Source organism: Athene noctua, chromosome Z (assembly GCF_965140245.1).
Source record: "Athene noctua chromosome Z, bAthNoc1.hap1.1, whole genome shotgun sequence".
Classification (NCBI taxonomy): domain Eukaryota; kingdom Metazoa; phylum Chordata; class Aves; order Strigiformes; family Strigidae; genus Athene; species Athene noctua.
In genome coordinates, this window is record NC_134077.1 from 9582516 (window position 1) to 9603475 (window position 20960).

At 41.1% G+C, this 20960-nt stretch overlaps 1 protein-coding gene across 10 annotated transcripts in view; it reads left to right on the top strand.

Annotated features, from left to right (window-relative positions):
- The window catches only part of CELF4 (CUGBP Elav-like family member 4), a 714868-nt gene that overhangs the window by 606659 nt on the left and 87249 nt on the right, over nucleotides 1–20960 (top strand). For 6 of the 10 annotated variants that reach the window (XM_074932824.1, XM_074932826.1, XM_074932823.1 and 3 more), the window contains exons 4-5: nucleotides 3234–3362; nucleotides 8238–8317. In XM_074932824.1, the coding sequence (XP_074788925.1) occupies nucleotides 3234–3362; nucleotides 8238–8317 (209 nt within the window). The remainder of the gene's footprint in view (nucleotides 1–3233; nucleotides 3363–8237; nucleotides 8318–20960) is intronic. The other 4 variants (XM_074932825.1, XM_074932827.1, XM_074932819.1 and 1 more) reach the window with 1 other exon arrangement.

Here is a 20960-nt window from a genome sequence, read left to right on the forward strand (position 1 = left end):
TCTTCCCTGGAGTGGCTAGACTGGCAGCCCCTGGGGAAGGTGGTCTTCACCCTTGGAGGAGCCTGTTTCTGGTGGTCTGGTGGTCACCTCACCAGCTCACCAGAGCACTACATATTCTGCCAGACAGCTCTGGGGACAGGCATCATCACTCCTAGTGTCCTGCAGAGATGCAGAAAAGGCATCTAAAATAATAAATAAAATAAAATAAAATAAAATAAAATAAAATAAAATAAAATAAAATAAAATAAAATAAAATAAAATAGTCGTTCCTAAAACACCTGGTTTTAGCTTTGCATAAACTAAACCAGACAAGGCAGTTTCAGACCAGTTCCACACTAGAGAGTTTTGCTGACAGAGGAGGGATGTGATTTTTTTAATGATACATCTATATTAGCAAAAAGCCTGGTGAAAATACTGCTACACAGCTATAGGAGTGCTTTTGCTGATGCAGCTTATCTGAAACAGGGGAAACTGTGTAAACTACAATTTTACAGACTCTTCCTCTGTGCTTCCTCTAGTATTCACCAGAGAAACTTTCTGGACAAATTCTTTTGCCAGTGGTGTTCCTAGTTCATTCCCACTGCTCTGCCCCCTTCTTAAAATATCTCCCATCCTCCAGGACAGCTGGTGTCATTCACTAGTTGGGTTTTCATCCAATATCTGGACAACCATTGGAATTTGTACTGGACTCTTTCTTCAAGGCTTTGTCTAGCCCTAAACTGAAAGATGCTCACAGAGCACACAGTCAACTTGAGTAGCTGCCTCTCTAAGGCTTATACTTCACCTCTGAGAGTCTCTTTTGCAGGTCAATTTGGCCATCAAGAAAACAAATATTTGAGATGTCCAAAGCATCTTCTCTTAAAGTGGGGACACCCTACACGGTATTAGTTAGGGCTTTGTGCATCAGTAAAGCCTGAACTTTGTTCTGCCAGCAAAGACTTCTGTCCTGTTTTTGGCTGGGATGGAGCTAATCAGTTGGGAGTTTTTTTCCTTCCTTCTTAGTAGCTAGAACAGTGCTGTATTTTGGATTCACTATGGTATCTGATATGAGAAGAACATTGATAATGTACTGATGGTTTTAGTTGTTGCTAAGAAATCAAGGACTTTTCAACTTCTCATGGCCTGCTAGTGCGTAGGTACAGAAGAAGTTGGGGGGGGGGGAGCACAGCCAAAACAACAGACCCAAATTGGCCAATGGAATATTCCATATTATCTAACGTCATTCTCAGCATATAGATAAGGGCTGACCGGTGAGCTCCACTCACGCGTTCGAGATGGTGTTTCAGGGTTACCTATTCTTTGGGATGGCTAGCCAGGAGCAGTCTGGGTGTCGGCCAAAAGGTGGTGAGCAATCACATTGTGCATTGCCTGGTTTTATTTTCTATTATTACTGTTATTATTAGAATTATTAATTTGGTTTTCTTTTCTTTCAATTGTTAAATTGTTTTTATCCCAACTTACAAGTCTCCTTACTCTTACTCCTCCAACTTTCTCCCCTATTCCCCTGGAGCGGGGTAGGGTGAGCAAGTGGCTGCATGGTGTTTGGCTGCCAGCTGAATTAAAATGACAGCAACCTCAAAAATTCCCTTTGCTTAATCAATTCCAACATAAAGTAGGCATGTTTCTTGCTTTAACGTATCTATCAGAACGCTACTCCTGTTCTTCTCCCCTATCAGAAATACACATGTACCCTCCTCAAACTATTTTTCCTACCATTTCAGCAGTCTAACTGAAGGCAACATAACTCCTTGTTTTCTGTGAGCAGTACACTTTTCATTCACATGGATAACTCGACTGCAGGATTGAAAGCTCCTAATATCCTCACTTGATATCCACTACATGAAAAATTATCCTCATCCAAGGCTATAAAGTAATTTGCCAGTTGGCAGGTGCGTCTTGGAGAGGGGAATTTTGATCAAACACTGGTCGAAGCAGAACAGATTGCCTACACCAATGATTTCTCGGTGAACAAAAGTGACATATATCGCCCAATTAGTCAGCCAGAAAAAGGTTGTTGCGAACCAATGTTTTGTTCAGCTTTATATTAACATGTGCATTAAAAAGAAATAATTTTTAAAAATCAATTTATTTATTTATTTACATATATTTATTCAAATTGGTTACATCTGCTCTGTAAACTGCTCTGAAAAAAAAAAATCTTGGTTCACACATTAACATAGTGTTTAACGAATGATAAATAAGACATTTATGAATCATGTGTAAATGGCCTGTTTACATACACGATGTAAACTGCATAAATTCCTTTTATTCTTGGTGTAATGGTACTGATCTCTGAACATAAACTTGATCTAGAGGCATCCCTCAGTGCCCTCTGTGATCTTTCTACCAACTCAGCAATCACTAGCTTGGTCTGTTTTCATCAACATTTTCTGAAGGTGTTTTGCTCTGGACTGAAGATCACCATATTTACTGTAATTCCAAGTATAAATAGCTTTCCTCATTCAAAATACTATCTATTACCAGACCACGTCCTGCTTTAACATGAAATACCACCTGCTTGAGCTATCTATCTCAGATATTAGTAATCATATAAGTTAGCTTTATGTTTCAAAAAACTATATATGTTTTAAAAACTCTGGGCTTATTTCAAATGAAGTTTAAAAATGTATTAAAAAACTCATCCAAACTTGTAGGTATGTGTCTGTGAGTGGGTACAAATGACAAATCTGCATTTACAGGCTGTGTCTTCCATTATAACCTGATTTAAAACAGCTATGTTAACCATTTTTTACCTGCAGTGTATTTAGTATTGTGAGGGTTACTAACTTATCCTATTTTTCATTTGGACTTTATTTCTATATGTTATCTTTATCCACATTCCTCTTGTATCAGAGTCTGAGCAATGTTGCGGTTTCAGTTACTGCAAACTTACAGCAAAAATTGATCAGAAAAGCTGATTTGGAGGACTTTGATGCCTAGATTGTGAGAAGCAGTTAAAGATTTCATATATAACCAAACCTTTTTGGGTTGTTGTGTTTTGTTCTGATGGTTTGGTTGTGGTTTTTTTTTTTTAAATTACCAAATAATTTTCAAATAGTCAGTAAAAGTCAGATACTATTAAGCTTTTTTTTGAGCCAGCCACCTGAAAAACTAGCAGCTTCTGAAACATGTCACCTTAGTGAAATCACCATTTGTTTTGCATGTGATACTGAGCCATCTTGGCTTTCGCATCCCTCCTGAAATATGGTAAGCATCTCTTTATTTTGTTCCAGAAGACAGAAAACTCTTTGTGGGCATGCTCAATAAGCAGCAGTCAGAAGATGATGTGCGCAGGCTATTCGAGGCATTTGGCAACATCGAGGAGTGCACAATCCTTCGGGGACCCGATGGCAACAGCAAAGGTAAGGTGATGGCTTGTGTCAAGCTAGACCTGGTCTCAGTGTATATATAATTTTCTGGTGTGGCAGCGTCACTATGTAGCTGCCAGGACAGCATCTCTTACATTACTGGAAAGTCACATTTTCCAAGGAAGGCCGTTACTTTGCTGGTTGCTGCCTGCTTGTGCATGAAAATAAAAAGTTGATTGCACTTAAAAACACATGCCCCTGATGAGCTGTGTCTCACCATGTGCAAACTGATGCTCAGTAGTGTTTTGTCTCAGGACAGAGCCTCCTCTCCTAACACAGGGCCTTTACATTCACTCAAGATGTGCTCTCCCCACCCAGCTGAGCAGGTCAATTCCTTATTTAAACAAAATCAAGGGTGCTACTTTACATCTTGACTTACCAACTCCACCATGTCTGCTTCTTTCTCTCCCCCCCAGCCACAGGTCTTTCCTTTCTTTGCTTGGTCTTTGCATAGGGACACACCAGCCATTACACACCAGCCATTGATCACAATTGCAAGGGTACAGGTACTGATTTAAATATTACACTCAGTAGACATTTACCATTTGAAACACACAAATGCTTCATTGCAAAACTAGATGCCTTACCTCCTTCTGACACTTTTTGGCATCACTTGTTACCTGGATAGCACAAAGGATCCTCTGCTACAGTCCAGGTGTAAGAATGAGGTTTCTCTCTTGAACAGGAGGGTCATTTTTTTCCCCATCAGTCTCCAGGCAAACTTCAATTTGAATAGGAAGCCCTCTTCTCTTGACAGTATAATGTGTCCATTAAATATTGATCTGCATATAATATATCATAAACTGTGCTGGAATGTGCAGCACCAAAGAAGAGACCAGTCCTGCTGATGCAGTTCATATCTCATTGGGTATTTTGACAGGTGGCAACATCAACTGGCAAATTTTTGCAACAGAGAAGCAAAGAAACCAAATCTCAGTGATACACTGGAGAAAGATATTGTTATTCCATAAAATCATTTGCAACCAAAAAAGACTTAAACCCAGCATTATAAGGCAGCTGATTGATATAAGTCAGCAACTTCACCCTTCCTGATATAAATGGCTGAATATAAACTGTGGGCACCTTTCTTCAATTATATGGCTAGTATAGTTTTATGATACCCAAAGATAGGGGCTGCCCCACTGGAAAGGTTATGTTGGCCTAAAAGAGCTCCAATCATCATAATGGTAGGCAGTTAAGCAGTCCATTCATTGAAGAAATCAGTAAATTGGGGAAAAGCAGAAAAATATGTCCATCTGGCTCCACCTGGAATTGTACAGAACAAAATCTAATGACAAAGGGGTTAAACAGAGTAATAATAAAAGCAATAATACCAGAGATTGGTAAAAAACAGAATCTAAAGGAGATCCAACCCACAGACTTGTATCCATACTTGTTTTATCTTTTTGCTTTTCTTAAACAATTTCATTATAAGTCTGAATCTGAGTGGCAGCTTCATATTGCTAACCAATTTAATTATTAGTGCTAGCAGGCTGCAGTCTCAGGCTTGCATTTCACTGAGCTGTTCAGGATCAATACTGAGCCTTGACAGAGTTAATATTACCAGCTTCCATTTGCTGGTGCTATTTACCGAGAAAGTGAAGCTCCTAATTTACACACATACTATTACATACACGCACACATGCACATGGAGCAGTCAATCCAACAGAAAACTTAAGGCTAGTGCCCTTATCTTAGGAGACAGTCAGGAGAGCCACAACTCCCACAAAATTATTCCCATTCTGTAATGTTTTCCATCTGCTAGAAGCCAATATGTGACACACATTGCTTGTGAGGTACTTATTTTGGGTAAAACCCATAAGGCTTACATTTTTCCTAAATTAAGATCTAAGCAGATTGTCTAAGTGCCAGAGAGCAATCAGATCCCATGGACTTCAGCCCTACCCAACCCATTATGTGAAGCCCCACCAGGCATCCTTGTGGTGAGCCTCTAAATCCTCCAGTACCTCGATGCAAACAATGCTCTCAGGAGGTAGGTCCCAGATTCTCACTTTCATGCCATCACAGTCCAGTCACATGCAGAAAGCTGCCTGAACCTTGCCTGAAGCCAAGGGTGATGTCCTGAGATGCCCCTCAGGGGGCTGCAGAAATACCTACTGTAGGAGTCACCCGGGGGTACAGACAGTGGCTGGAGCATGTAACCAGGTGCCAGAGTAGCTGGGACTGAGGCATTTCTCTGCCTGAAGGGGAATGCAGAGCCTGTCCCTCCTGGGACAGGAAGGAAGAGCCCTCCTGCACCCCTCCAGGTAAAGCTCACCTGTGTGCAACCAGGAGTGCAGGAGTTCTCAAGCAGGAGTCCTCAGGTGAGGAAGCTGAGGTGGATCCAGTTCAGCAAGCCAGGAGGGCCCACAGGGTCTGCAGTGCTGCTCTCTGGACAGTGGACAGTCCCTTTTTCTTTCTCTTTTTCCTTCATTCGGCAGTTGTCTACTTCAGTAACTCAGAAAGATTTCCCATGGCACCAGAAGTTACACAAGAGGAGTCTTAACACCCTCCACAATTATAAACTTAGGCCCTGACTCGGCAGTCTCCTCCAAGCTGACAAGACAGTAAAAGCAGGCCTTCCAGTTCTATAATCTGGAAGTAAGAAAAGAAAAACTACTTAAGAACATTTATCTCCCTGTTCAGCACAGGTTATATATCTCTCTGTGTGTCAAAATCCCTTCAAACTCCAGATCTGCTCCAGTTGAAGGACATCATTGTTCTGAGGAGAGTGACATGACTCACATCCTCAGCTCATGGGGTCCTGGAGTCAGTTCTAGTGACGATGGAAAGGAAGGAGATTATGTGCACATTTGATGCTGTGTACAGAAGTCAACCCATTGAATACAAAAACAACAGGGCTAAAATGTTGGGATCTCTGCTATTGCCTTGACAGCATACACCAGTAAAAGCTGAGTTTTCACTTGTCCCCCTACCTCAAAACCTACTGGAAGCAGTGAGAGGAAGCAGTAGGAGGGATCCCATTAGCATCTTGGGCATTAAACAAGATAAATGTCTGCTATTCCCTTCGTTCCCACCTTTATCCAGCTCCACTGACCCATCAGGTTCCTCAACACAGGGGTGAATTTCACCTGAAGAGAGTGAAGCCTTCAACATGACAGCAGCACTGCAGTCAAAAATCCTGCTTTAAATGTAACGGCTGACTGGAGCTGGAAAGCTTTTGTATATTTGCTAATGAGCATCTTCTTTTTAGACGCAGAAAGTACAAAAGAATCTCTGCAAATAATTAAACACCCTAATTCTGGATTATCTCTGATTAATGAAGAGGAATACGCAGTATCTCAGGAGCCCGGGAATGCTGGGCTGCGATTATGTCATAATTGATCCCTATTGTTTCCAACTGAAGTTTATCTATCTAATTTTCTCATGATTGTCTCCTCTCAGCTCCTTCTAAATTAGATCCAACTATTAGCAACAATCGTTGTGCTTTTCCTGAAATAGACTCTGAGCACAGTGCTGAGAGGGTAATGCAAAGTGAAGGGCTCCTAACTGTAAGCTAATTTCATGTATGTGTGTTATTTTTAGAGGGGGCTATCACTACTTTCTTCAATCTCACTTCTATCCTATCAGCCTGCAGTGAAGATTTTGGGGACCTTTGAAGGCTCATTCTTCTAGTCTGCAAGTGGATTGTTCTAATGTTTCACTTTTCACCCTGCACTGTATGGATCCATAAGGGTGTGTGGATCTTCTAAAGATGCTGCAAAGGGAATAAAGGAGAGACGTCCCATTGTCAGGACTGGCATCCCCTGTTCAGCGACCTGCACCCCTTCAGGGAGACAGCTAGAGCATTGCAAATTGATTAAAAGCTCAAAAGTCTTTGGTAGTAATAGAAGGGATGGAAGCCCTCTCAGATCTCTCCCAATCTGTTCCAAAAACTGCCTTAGCATATGGAAATTACTCTTCCTTTCTCTGAATCAGTTTGCTTGTAGCTAAGAGTGTTAGCAATACTTTCCTCCACTCTAGTGGTGCATGTGACCCTTTGAAGTGTTGATCATTTCTGTACTCTAGCACATATTTATAAATGCACTTTTCTGCCCTAAAAGCTTATATAAGTGTTCAGTGTAATATTCCTCACATGGAGATGAAGGCCAGAGAATCACTGCATGCATTTCTCTAATGTCCAGAGGAGAACGCCTATACTGGCACTGGCTGTGCAGCAAAGAAAGATTAAGATTCAAATTTTGGTGGTGACAAGATGGTAATCAACACAGGCGGATCTCTCCCATCCCTGCTTCTCCATCAGAAGCTGTTTCATGCTTTGTGAGACCAAAGCTGCTTGGAGCCAAGACAAGCTCTAAGCAGTCTGTCATTGAGATCTACCAGACAGTGATATGATAAGGTATCTTTTGTGTACGGACCAACCTGAGTGGCTTCTGTACATTTTTGCCTGTGTTTGTTTCTAACAAGTATGCGTAACTTTCTGATAATTTTTATACACTTCCTTACTGTTTCTCATGACACCAGAGGGAGGAGCATTCAGCATTAAGTTCAATACAAATAAAAGGAATTTTTTTTTTTCACCCAGTAAATTGTAAAATTACACAACACTCTGCCATGGGAAGCTGTGGAGGCCAAAACATAAGTGGATTCAAAATGTACTTAGTAAGTTTCATTCCATCAGTGCCCATTACAAGCATCATGAGAATTTTGAATGTGGTTTTGCCTTAAAAGGTCCCCAGGCTGCTGCTGACTGAACTTTGGAAAGGAATAACCAGGAGCACATGTGCTTGTTATACTTTCTTTACAACCATCTTCATTGTCCAGTGTTGAGGACAGGACACTCAGCTAGATGGACTTTCATGGTATCCATGCAACCTTTCTTACATTCTTCTGTTTTTTTTCTTCCAGGGTGTGCATTTGTGAAATATTCTTCACATGCAGAGGCCCAAGCAGCCATCAATGCCTTGCATGGCAGCCAGACAATGCCGGTAAGTTGTTCTGTTACACGGGCAAGTGCAGATTGATCCAGTCTTGCTGCCCTGTGGCCTAATTAAGGAGGAGGGATGATTTATCTATGTTTCGCAACTAATTTCCTAGTAAGGATGGATAACAGCTCAGGCGTGCAGGGCCTTGGCTGTGCTCCATCAGTGGAAAGGCCAGGAGGACACTGTCATTTCACACAGGTGCAGAACCCTAACAGGTACTGTGTGCTGTCACCAGCAGTTTTGATGCACTGAAAAAATAACCACATTTGGTTCACAGATACCAAAAACATTGGGTTAAACTCAGCATGAGCGTAACCTTTCAATTTTCAGAGGGAAGAATCAAGTAGAAACTTGTGTTTAATGCCTTCTTTGTTTTCTATCCCAAAAGAGTCCCTGACTCTAGGTGAATGATAAAGAACATTTTGACAGCTTTCAGTAAAGAGCAGCATGTTCATGGGATGACACTAGAAACTAGAGACAAATCACCAGCGATGAGTGCCTCTCACTGCTACTACAAAAGTGCCTACCTAGGCATAAATGTGGTCCCCTACCTCCAACATCTGAAAGACAGTCAGATCTTCCAGGAAACTTTTGAGGGATCATTTCACTTAGACATCTAGTAATATGGGTTTTCAAGCCTGATAGTTCAGGAGAGTAGAAATCAAGATGTATTTTCAATGCAAAATTATAATTGTACACTACTGCACAGACCCAGAGGAATGTAAGGCATTCCACTGTCATCAGGGAAGGACAATCTGGTCCAACATGGTTTTGTTTATTATAATAGTATATTATTTTTATTACTAATTATTCACAGTGTAAATCATGAAAGGCTAAGAAGCATGCCTACAACTTGGAAAGTATACAAGAAAGATCAATAAAAAATATTTAAGAGTGTAAAATTTCCCTTTCAGTAAGAGACTCTAATGTAAATTCATGATTTTATCAAAATAAGTTTAAAGTGGGCCTGGCAGATTTTCTCTAGATCTTTGCAGGGACAAAAATGGAAATTTCTTTACAAGAGAAAAGATTCCTAAAAGTAGCAAATCATCAAGATCTCGTTATTTGGAACTACATCTTAGACAAATCAGTTTAAAAATGGTTCATGTTTACCAGTGAAACTACTAAAAAAAAAAAAATCTCCTTAAGGATAGAGTCCTCATTTTTTTTAAGTATTACAATATTTTTAGTAGTCTCTTCCTAAAAGGTTCTTTCTAACAAAATCAGATGTTGGGCTTGATGCTGACATCCCATAGTGAAATATTATGGTCCTAAGACAGGTCAAAGAAGTACTTTCACTGACTATTTCTCAAACTTTGACACAAAGTGATAGTGTCTATAAACCAACAACAGGAATTGCAGTTTCATAGGGTGTGGTATCTCAAAAAAAAAAAAAGTAATAAAAAGACAGTCCCTGTCCCAAAAATCTTGCAAACTCATGTGGCAGAGGCAAGAGGAAGACAGGAGAAAACAGACAAAACCCAAGGAGAGCTGAAGATTTTATCTAGATCTAGTATACCCAAATATCCTTATCCTTCCCTAGCCCTTCTCCTTCCTACTTTCAGCACACTTTAGATAAGAAGAAAACACTCATCTGTCGACCCCCCTGGGAACAAGTTTTTGTTCCATCCTGCTGACATCAACTGATCTCAGGATGTGCAAAACAGTGAAGAATTTGGGCATTTCATGGGTCAGTTTTTTATGGGACCATTTATTCTGTTGACTTATTTGATTCAAATACCTGTTATGGAAGTGTTCTTAAATAACCAGATCTGGGCATCTGAAAAAGCATCACAATTTAATTCTTACTAGCTGCACATCCCAGGCTCACAATCAAGTTTCCATGGCTTGACAAGTGTCCATGAATTGGCTGAACTGCAGCTGCAGTCCACATACCTACTCCTATTTCACAAGAAAAGCAAGTAGAAAATAATCAATTTTATGTTCTTCATTGTAAGCTATGTGGTGGTGTTTTGTACTTGCCATGAGCTGTCACACAATAAGTTACTATGGCTCAGCAGACTAGTGAGAACCTGTCAAGTGACCACCACTTGATCAAGACATGGAGCACAGACTGTTTTTCCCACTGACCCTCAAAATTTCTAAGACCCTTTGAAAGAGATGGGCCAAATCCTGCAAGTGATCTCTGTTCCCATTCTCATTTTCATGGTGCTTCAGGGTGTGCAGCGTCTTTCAGGGCTTGGATGTTCACAGAGAAATGCAGCCACCTCGTGGTGAGATGGCGATGTAGCCCTCGTCCTTGGAAAGGAGGGGTGCATTCCTGCCATCTTCCATCAGTCCCCCCTCCCATTTCTCTCACCATTAGGAGTAGCCTTTTTTGTCCGGCTGCAATGCCAGCTCAAACTCGTTCCTGTGGTTCAGCCAATTTAAACGTCTCTTGCCTTGTCCTCGTGTACTACCAACGGGGCATCCATCATCATTCTTGTCAGGTCTCAAGACATTCGTTCCTGCAGCAGACTCCTGTTTCTCCACAGCTGTCAGGATTATTGCTCTACTGTGACTTCCTGTTCACACAACATATGTTGCCTAATAGTTTCAAAAGGCAACTTTCTTTTATGGAAGTTTGGGTTGGTTTATTTTTTTTTTATTAACCTCTCCTTGGACAGGTGCCTGACCACCATCCATCACAAGCCAACTTCTCTATTGAAGTCACTTGTTTCTCCTAAGGGCCCACCAAACAGATCTACAGCTTTCTGATTTTCACACAATCAATTGTTTTTAGAAATAACTTTCCCAAAATCCCTTACTTTCTAGCAGGCTGAAAGTTCCTTCTGTATCTGCCTGTCAAGACAACTTTTTTGGGTCTTTTTAAATCATACTGCCTATCAACTCAACAGCTTTACAATAGTGTATTACTTGACTTCCATGTCCTCCTTTGTGAGAGATCATAATTTTCATGTACTTTTGCATGTATTTATATCAATTATATACCCTGTACTTTCAGCATTGGTTACTCTGTCGCCTCCTGTCTCTCTTCCCCATCCATATGGGGGCATAAACAGGTCTCTTCACATGATTCGTTACCCTTCCTCATCCAAGCCTTGTCCCTATCAGCCTTATCCACCAACACAAATTCAGTTACTATTTCTATAGTGACAGCTTGCAGATCTAACTTCTCTATTGCAGGACTGACTCCTGTACAACTAAAATCTTGGCCTGTCTTTCCATTCTCTCCTAGTGGATGTCTAGCTGTCAGATCAAGCCCAATATGTATAAAACAGAGCTCTTGAACTTTTCCTCTCAAACCCTGTCTCCTCTCTCCTCCGCCTCCATTCTCAGTCACTGTGGACATTACCATCATCCTACCTGTCAATCATGCTCCTACCTAGACATCATCTTCAACATGGTTTTCTCCTTCTCTCCCTGTCTTCATATCTGGATGACAGCCAAATGTTGAAGAATCGTTCTGCATAACACATCTAACACATCCAAGATACGGTCTTGTCCATCCACCCCCTCAGAATGAACTCTCCTCCACATTTCAGCATACATACCTAAATTGCAGCAGCCTTTATCCTACCCAGAATGTACACAGGGTTAAAAACCATACTACTATTGCACCTTTTTCACCATCTCACACACTGTGGCACCTCAGAATTTATGTTGTTATGAATTAATTCCTGGAAGGGATAGAACAGTACTGTTATCTACATTTTCTGCATAGAGGTGAGAAGAAGTAAAGAGTGTGATTCATTTGATTTAGCTTTAACAGTCTAGAAGTTTGTAATCTATTCTAAAGAACTTCTAGGATTCTTACAGAAAGGAGAAAGAGAGACATTTCTAGAGATCTGTGCATTCTTCCCTTTATCTCTGCTAGGATGGGCTAAATCACCTTCTGAGAGAGCCTGTCCCTTTCATTAATTGTAATAGAGATCTCCATAATGGCATTAGACTGAATACCTGAGGTGGGACTCATCTCACCTAACTGAAGACATCCAGAAGCTAAGAAACTATGTCTGAGGTTGTCATCTGAGTGTTTGTCATTTAAGATTCTACTATAAAAGAGAGAAACAGATACCTCTGAAGGAATTTTATTTTTCAGAATAGATTTTGAAACCTGTCAAAAGAAAAGCCAAATAGTGTCAGACTCCTATGGCCTGCCAGTTCCAAAATAGTGGTTCTTCACCTGAAGTGCAGCTTAGAATGAAAAGGAGCCCATACTGCTTAATAACAAAAGATAAGAACACCTGCTTCCTGAAGTTGTCTCAGAGTCTACAACTGCCTTTTCTCACCAGAGATAAACTCTTGCCACCCCAAAATCTTTCTGCTGCATTTGTTGCTTCCACAGTAATCTTGCTGGAGCTAAAGATCAAGGGTGACTCTACACCAGCTGACATTAATCACCTACATGCAGATATTAAAGGTTTTCATTTGGCATCTTCTCTGATAGTGATTCCTCCCATATAGTTCAGACATGTAGTTTAAGATTACCTGACTGAGCCATGGAGACATCTGCCTCTTCATTGAGTGTGCAGACTTAGGGTGGACACTTAATTCCATGTCCAATGGCAGGGGAGCTGGATCCTGTTCTGGGTGTTTGCTGCCCAGCTGAAGCAATTTGGGATGCAGAAACCTGTCATCCTGCATTTGAGTTCTCTAACTCCTGATCCATTAGGTATAGTGTGAACTTGCCCAATGCTACATTCATTCTTTGTCTTTCTTTAATTAATGAAATTTAAGGCCATTAAGACCTCCAGAACCCTGTAAGGTGGCTTCTTCCATCACACAGGCCAAATCCTCTTTTGTTTTACTATAGAAGTCTGTAACAGCTTGGTTAAACCACGGTATTTCTTCTCTGTCCAGGCAATAGCATCCCAAGTCTATCTCTGCCTGGTTGAACATCTTCCATGAAAATTACTTTCTGGATAGAATCCTTGATTTTGTGAAAAGAAAGGAAAATGTGAGACTTGGATACAAGCACTGAACAGATGTCTGCCTTTCAGAGAAAGATTCAACTTAGCTGAACTTAAAAAAAAAAAAAAAAGTGCTGCAGCCCAAAACTTTGTTAACTTGGGGGCTTTCATTTCAACATTTTTCTGTGTAGCTCTTAGAAACACAAATGACAAAACTTCAAATCTCTGTTCAGGAACCACCTATATCAAATTAGTGCTCACTGTTGTTAGTTGACAGACTGATCAGGGCTTTACTTGTTGTATTTAATTTATTTTTTATTAATCAAAAATATATGAATGACACAACACCTAGAACAAGGTTGACTTTGAGCCTCCTCCCACCAGGTTCTTTGGAAGTACACCCATACCACTGAAATTCCCAGCCAAATATTATTAATAGTCAGATGAAGAGATTCTCTTCCTGTCTTATACGGTGTGCTGTCTACCCTCTCATACCATAAGAGATTTCTGCTATTAATTAAGCTAGAGGAATTTTTCACCTATTTAGTTTACCAAACAAGAGTGACTTAAGTATGAGATTGACAAAAATTGCCCCAAAACCAAGTGTCTTTGTCAATATGTCATGTGTAGTGGCCTTCTTTCAAACTAACGGCAAACAGGGTACCGGTTCTCATCTTCCTGAGTTTGGATGCTCAGTCACTTCACCAAAGAAACCAATTCTGGCTCACATTTATGACCACTATTATTATTGCTGTGCATTCCTACTGTGCAGTTACGACTTTACAAAACACTGTGAAGTTGCCCTCAGACACAGTTTCATTAGGGAAACTGGCCAAGCAGCTGTTCCCACCCCCTGTCAACACAGCAGAGGAATATTTAGGTGAATTAGGGGTGGATGGGGAAGCAGTGTGAGTCTGCAGAAGGAGCTCTGAGCAGGTGGAGGAAAGATGGAAAATAGGCCTTTGTGGGCATGATGAAGTTGTAGCCCGGGTGCCTCGCTTGCAGAGCGGCGGGGAAGCGGCTGTTATTATGTGTGCACGCTGGCACCAAAGCGCTGAGTCGGCAGAAACTCCCTGGGAGGAGCAGCGTGGCGGCTCTGGTGAGTGGGGGGCCACAATGCCGTAGATCAGCTGAGGTATTTTTAACAATTATTTTGATATAAACAGCTCTGAACTTGAGGAGCTCCATGTAAATGGGAAGCAGTGGGGCTTGTAATTAGATTTGTGTACACTTTCATAAATTGCTGGGAAACATCAAAGCCGTGATAGAAGGCTGTGGTGCACTTTATTTCCTTCTTCTGTTCTTCTGTTAATTGAATGGTTGATGTGTGGATAGGAAGTGTTGGCTTCGCGGAGTACTATTTACAGACCCGCTGACAGCTGCACTGTGAAAATTAACAGGAACAGAGCAGCCTCTGTCACAGCTCTTCCCATGAGGGACTTGCTTCAAATTGGATCATTTCTTTCATAGGAGAAACTTTCCTTGTCTCTCCTCCCTTCTTTGCAAATATGCACACACATCCAGCTGCACATTCTCCTTCTCCTTTCAGGCTCATGGCAGTCTTGAGTGTTCGGAAGGAGGGTTTGTCATTTCTACAAAGTTGGAGGGGTTCGTCTGCGCTTCAAAACTTGGAGCATATTCCATTTCCAGCAAGGCAAATCTTCAGGAAGTCAGACAAATCTGTGAGCCGTGTGTGTGGAACCACAGCTTCATGTTTATAGGTCTCACCTCAACTGGAACGTGATCTTCACCCTCTTAGAAACTCTAAAAGATTTCCTCTCAGACTACTACTGTTGTAAATGTGGTTATTACAGATCTTACATGGAACTGCAGTGTGCTAAGCACCATACAAACCTTTTACAGGAAAGTTCCCATAGCTCACCAACTAAAGGCCAGGGCTGACCTGGCTAAATACATCAAAGTGTTGGTCAAAGTATAAAATTCTGAGGTCATCTGTTGTCTTACCATCTACACTTCTCTTACAGTTGATGGAGAGAGACTAGCCCCCCAGAGAGACATCTGTATGTCTTAAAAAATTGATGGTTTAGAATAGATACCCAAAAGGCTGCAATTAGGTCATCCTAATGTCCCTCTAAGGGACAATACTCAAGAGATAAGCAAAAGAAACAACAACACAATGTCTGGGAATGAACTGGACTTATTACACAATTAATCAGTATGTTTAGCTAGTTTGTATCCAAAGTCACAGCAATTCTTGTTCCTGATCCCCATAGAGATGTAATGACCAGTGAACACTTAAGCATCTAAATCTTAATATTTACTTAAATCTGGACAACATAGAATTAAGGTCGAACTTGAAGCCATTAGTCCACCACCTCACTTCCCAAGGGTGTCTTCAAAATATCCAGGTAAAATAAACAGAACCTTAGACAAACTCATAATACAAATAGATAACAATTAAACAGAGCATGATTCAGAGTATCAATTAACCAACAAAATTTACTTTCATTGAGATTCCATCATGGGCTTAAGTTCTCAGTTAATATAAGCCACCCTGTAACAGTCAGTAGAGAGATAGAGAGTCACTGACCCCCTCAGGCTGTCAGGGTAAAAAGGAAATGGGAAAGTCATTAGACTTCAGCATTACATGAACACAGAAACATAAAGTGGGGATTTTAAAAGGTAATTGCAGGTGAAAGTTGGTGACAGTTCAGTATCTAAATGCCTTTCATGTCCCACAGCTGAATATGCCCTAAAGATACTTGCCCAAAGTGACAAAGTCTGGGGCAGAGTAGAGTATCATCAATGAAAGCCCATCTGCTCAAATTAATGCAGAAGGCTGAGGCCTTGTTTTTCACTGTTGATGTTGGAGAAGCTGATGGAAGAGAATGGAGATGCCAACTCAGACCCATTTTTTTTGCCTTTTCACTGTTGATCTTCTGCTCTTTAAAGAACACACACTCCATGCAATGTCTGTGTAACACACAGACTGGCTTTAACTTTAACTGAGGGCAAGTCTCAGCACACCCGTTCCTTCTATTACAAAATAATAATGCATTAGGAACCCATTCATAACTCACCAGCAGCAGCCCTGGCCCTCCTTCCTGTAATGAATGACTTCTATGAATATGCTACTTAAACACCATTTATAAAGTCATGTGTTGTGCTTTTCCATTAAGATCCAACAGCTCTTGGTAATTCAGCCTTGCTTTCCTTTGGGCAGCTGGTTCTGGCTAGAGGGGGACTAAGGTTCACAGACCATCCCACCCCACTGCCGCCACCAAGTGACCTGATTCTACAACTTTTGGGCCAGCAGTTTACCAGTGTTACCATCATTTCCCTTAATTCTTTCCATAAAAGATAAGATCATAAGACCATGTTCCCTGCCTATCACCTTGTTCCATAAAAGAACTAATAAATCACATGGTTCTGGGTCCCAGAACAGAAATCCAGGCAGCCCGGCTGCCTAAGAGAGGGTATGAGTCATGCTGGCGCCAAAGATGGCCTTTACTTCTCGAGTCACATCTCTGTAGTCGTGCAGGCATCTGGCAGGACAGCGAAGAGACCCATGGGATATGACAGGGTTCACTTGCTGGCTTCTCCCGGCTTTCTTGTTCCCTCTGAACCGCAGCATTCATTGCATCCAAATGGGATGAAAGGGATAACTGCTTGTGAGCTGCATGGCCTCACTCCAGACAAAAAGATTTAATTGGCACCATAATGTCTCTTTACGGGTCATGGGGGAGTTGGGAACTAAATCAACAGCTGTGGAGGCAGCTGGGGGAATGCAGGAGCAGGACCGTGCCACTGCTGAGTGTTGCCCAAGTCCTGGTGCCGACAGCAGTCCCTCCGAGGCTTGCAAAGTTCAACACTTGTCTCGTCTGGATGATATTAGGACTTGCAGGAGCTAAAATAATTCGCAAGCACTGACCTTTCTGGGATATCAGAGACATTGATAAGCCTCCAGCCTGAGAGGCATAAAACGCTCCCTACCTGGCGGGGGTGTTCCTAGCCTGCTGAAGGGAGCTCCACTGGGCATCATGACCTTCCTATAACAAGGATGTTCTCTTCCCACTGTGGAGACGAACAAAGATGTCAGCATTAGGTCTTTACCTCTCTGTTTGCTTTGGGGGAAGTTTCTTTCTTTACCCCTCTTCCCTTCCTCTTTATTTTGCTCCAAAGCTCATTTACATCAGTGAGATCTTCCTTTTGGTTTAACTGGGCTCCGCATCAACATTAAATCAATAAAACAAAGACCTTAGTAACTGGTAGATTGCAATCCCTTTCTAAAACATACCTGGCATTAAGTGATTCAGCAGCTATTACCCAAACTGGTTTTACAAAGATCAAAATTATATAAAGGGCAAAGATGTATTTAGAACAAAACAATAACTTTCAGATATGACCCTCAAAGCCTGCACAAATTCACAGATGCAAAGCCTCCTACCAGACATGAATGTCTTTGCCTCGGATGTCCCCTGGCAAGTGAAATCAGATAGGAGAATATGCATTACTTCCCCTCCCAAAGGTCTGTGTGGTATTCACAGGAATAGTGGTTGTGAAGACTCAGCCAGCAGCAAGGAGACACATTCCAGTCTTGGTGGAGTGAAATGTATAGGCAGATCCTTCAGCATAAGCAAACTTCCTATTCCACCAAAACCAGCAGATCTTCTATGAGTTCACACCATCTTGTAGCTTCAGTTAGCCACTTGTTTCACCATGATAAAGCATGGGCGATACCTCCCTGTAAGCAGAATCATTTATAGATTAATAATCCTATCGTTGTACAGTGCTTGGAGATCTTCAGTTTAAATAGGCTGCAAAATGCTTTACACCAGGACAGCCTGGAGTCATACAGCATGACAGTGATCTGGGATGCCCAGTCATGTGCAGCATGTTTGCAACTCAGTGCCACTGAAGTGTTGTTTTATGTCACATGCACAGTTGAAAAGTATCTGCCCAGCTTGCCAGCTCGTCCTCAACATCTGTTTCTTTCCAAGTTATCTTAGGCTGTTCATGTCCTTAACCTGAATTGCCAAGGAAGAGAGTGGAGCTCATGTGGGAAGAGTTCTGAAGCATCACAGGCTCAATACCTGGTTGTGATGCTGCCTTGCTGTGACAATACACATTTCACTTTATGGCTCTGGAGTTATTCCACTTCTCTTATTTTCAACCTTGCCTATTTAGCTAGTAAGAGAGATCATTTGGATACTAGCTTGCATGGCGCTCTATGATGCAGCTACCAAACATTTTCTTAATAGTAATAATAATTTATTGAAAAATTACATCAAGTCATCATTTGTTGTAATCAGAATATTTTCAGAAAAATGTATATTTATACTAGATACAGAACCAATCATATCTTCCAAACCATTTAACTCTTATTCAGAAAGGGAAACCTACAATATTTTCTTTTCAATTCTGGATTTTAAGTTTTTTTCAAATAGACAAAACTGAATAAATTATTCCTCTCATAGTCCTAAATAGCAAGTAAGGATTTCCAGTCTGTTGATACAACAACACTTTCCACTTCATAATGTATTAAGGAAGGTGAATGATTCTGTGAGGAGTTTTATCATCCATAGACTGAGCTGAAAAACGAGGAACTGCTTGAAGAACTCTGCTTTGAAGTTTAGCTTGTTTGGATATCTGGTTTTGATTTGAGTGGCATACTAATACGAAGTATATATTGAGTTCCTCCTAATTAGAATTGGGTACAGAGCCACCAGGAGTCAATGATTCTGTTGCCCTGTAGAAAGCAATAACTTTAGCTCACTACCTGCTAAGTAGTGTATGGGCAAGTAAACCTAAATCAAGATTCCACTCCAAATAAATTATAGCTCTGGAGACCTGTGAAGGGAAGTACCTGCAGCAAGTCTCTCTGCTTAGACACTGCATGAAGAATCCCGTCTACCGAGGGAGCATCATCATCAAAAGGTCTGTCACTCCAGCCCTGGATGAATGTCTCCTTTCCCCACTCCGTCTCTGTCATTCTCATAACAGGTGTGTCTAAACCAGCTCTCAGGACTGAACACTGGAAATCGTTCCTACTGACTGCCATCCTACTCATCTTCCAGATGAGACATGAAATTGAAACCCTAAGTACAGAAAAACATCACATATTTCACAAGAGGGGAGGGATGTTAGTTCTGGTCTTCTGGCCATCTTCCAGCATGGGTAATTACATTTCTACCTAACTAAAATTCCCTCTGCTCTACGGTTTTAATTGGACAGTAGTTTCTTTTTTGCTCGTCTAAAATCCCAGGTTGGGATCAAACCCCCTCTGGCTAATTCAGCAGCCCTAGTTTCAGTAGAGCTACAGAGGTCTTCAAAAAAAAAAATCTGGTTTTGTTTTCAAATTTAAGAGGCATCACACCAAATTGCCTGATCTGACAGATCCCAAAGCAAAGAAATCTACCTTTTGGCTTTCGGGCCCTAACGTCAAGGATCCTTGTGTGGAACTAACACCTTGAATGCCTTGCTGAAGGTCAGCATCCTCACAGCTCTGTTTTGTAGTCACAAAAGGAGTGCTAAGACAAAATTTCCAGCACAAACAATCTCATTCACATGGTGACACTTAGGAAGGTAGTCTGATTGCCCAACTGAGAAGTATCCAGCAGCACCTATTCATTTAAGCATCTTAGCTGGTGTTCACAGCTGGCATTTTAGAAGGTACTTAATAGGATCTACACATTCAGATATCTTATACTCAAGAGCTTTAATCACTAGAACTTCAATATAATGTCTTTTTTTTTAAATATTTTTGTCCAGAACTTTTAATTGGCTCTGTTTGAGCTACCCAATAGAAGGCCACCTGTATGAGAGAGACACCTTTGCAGTAAAGTATTTGAGTGTATGCTTATCTCCAATAGGACATTCACTAAGCTTAAAGCAAAACATGATTTAATGGCTTTGGCAAATTAGACCCAAATTCATCAGTTTTGCAAGAAAAAGATGTCTAACCATCTGTAGAGATCGGTAACATATTGAGTCAGAGGAGATTTGTAGGGCTGACAGGAAAAGAAAATTCAGACATATATTCTGCAAGGAAACATCTTCACAAAACTTTTCCTATGAATATTGTTCTAGGGAGAAGCAACTTTTCCTGATGCCATGCAGTATTATCTGGTCTCCCGAAAAGCCTTTGCTTAATTTGTGCATATGCTGAATTTGAAAGGCCATAACTAATAGGAAACAGTCCCAACAAACAGGCAAAAGATTTGCTTTCCTTTGCCTTTAAATGAAATATCAATGGATGGATATTTTATTTTTAGTTGAATATGAAATTTCACAAGCAACCTGTCAAGTTCCCATTTTCAAGAATTACTTTATTTCACACGTCAAGACAGGCTGGGAAATTAGGTTTTCCCACAGAGGACTCTGATCAGGGATTACAAAGTGAGTGTGGCACAGAGCGATTTTTCCTCCATCTTTTCCCTCACCCCACCAGCGTGGAGCACATCTGACTCTGCTGACTAAGGGGAGGAATTCATTACCGTGCGTAAAAGAGGGACAGGAAACAAGGTAGTCATATTAAGTAGACTTGCTGGCCCAAGAGAGAATAGGGAAAGCATAATAATACTTAGCCCTTGTATTATTCTTTTCATCAGTAGATATCAAAGCACTTGAAAAAGGAGGTTGATTTGATGGGAAAGGAGATAAATGCCAATTCCAAGTAGCCTATTGCAGAGGTGCCAGCAGGAATGCTCACTTTCATAGTCTCTTTTGATTGTGGATCTGTCGGGCAGAGAAATAAACAGGTCCTTTCCTCGGTAAAATGCAGAATTAACATACAGATCTCAAAGTACATT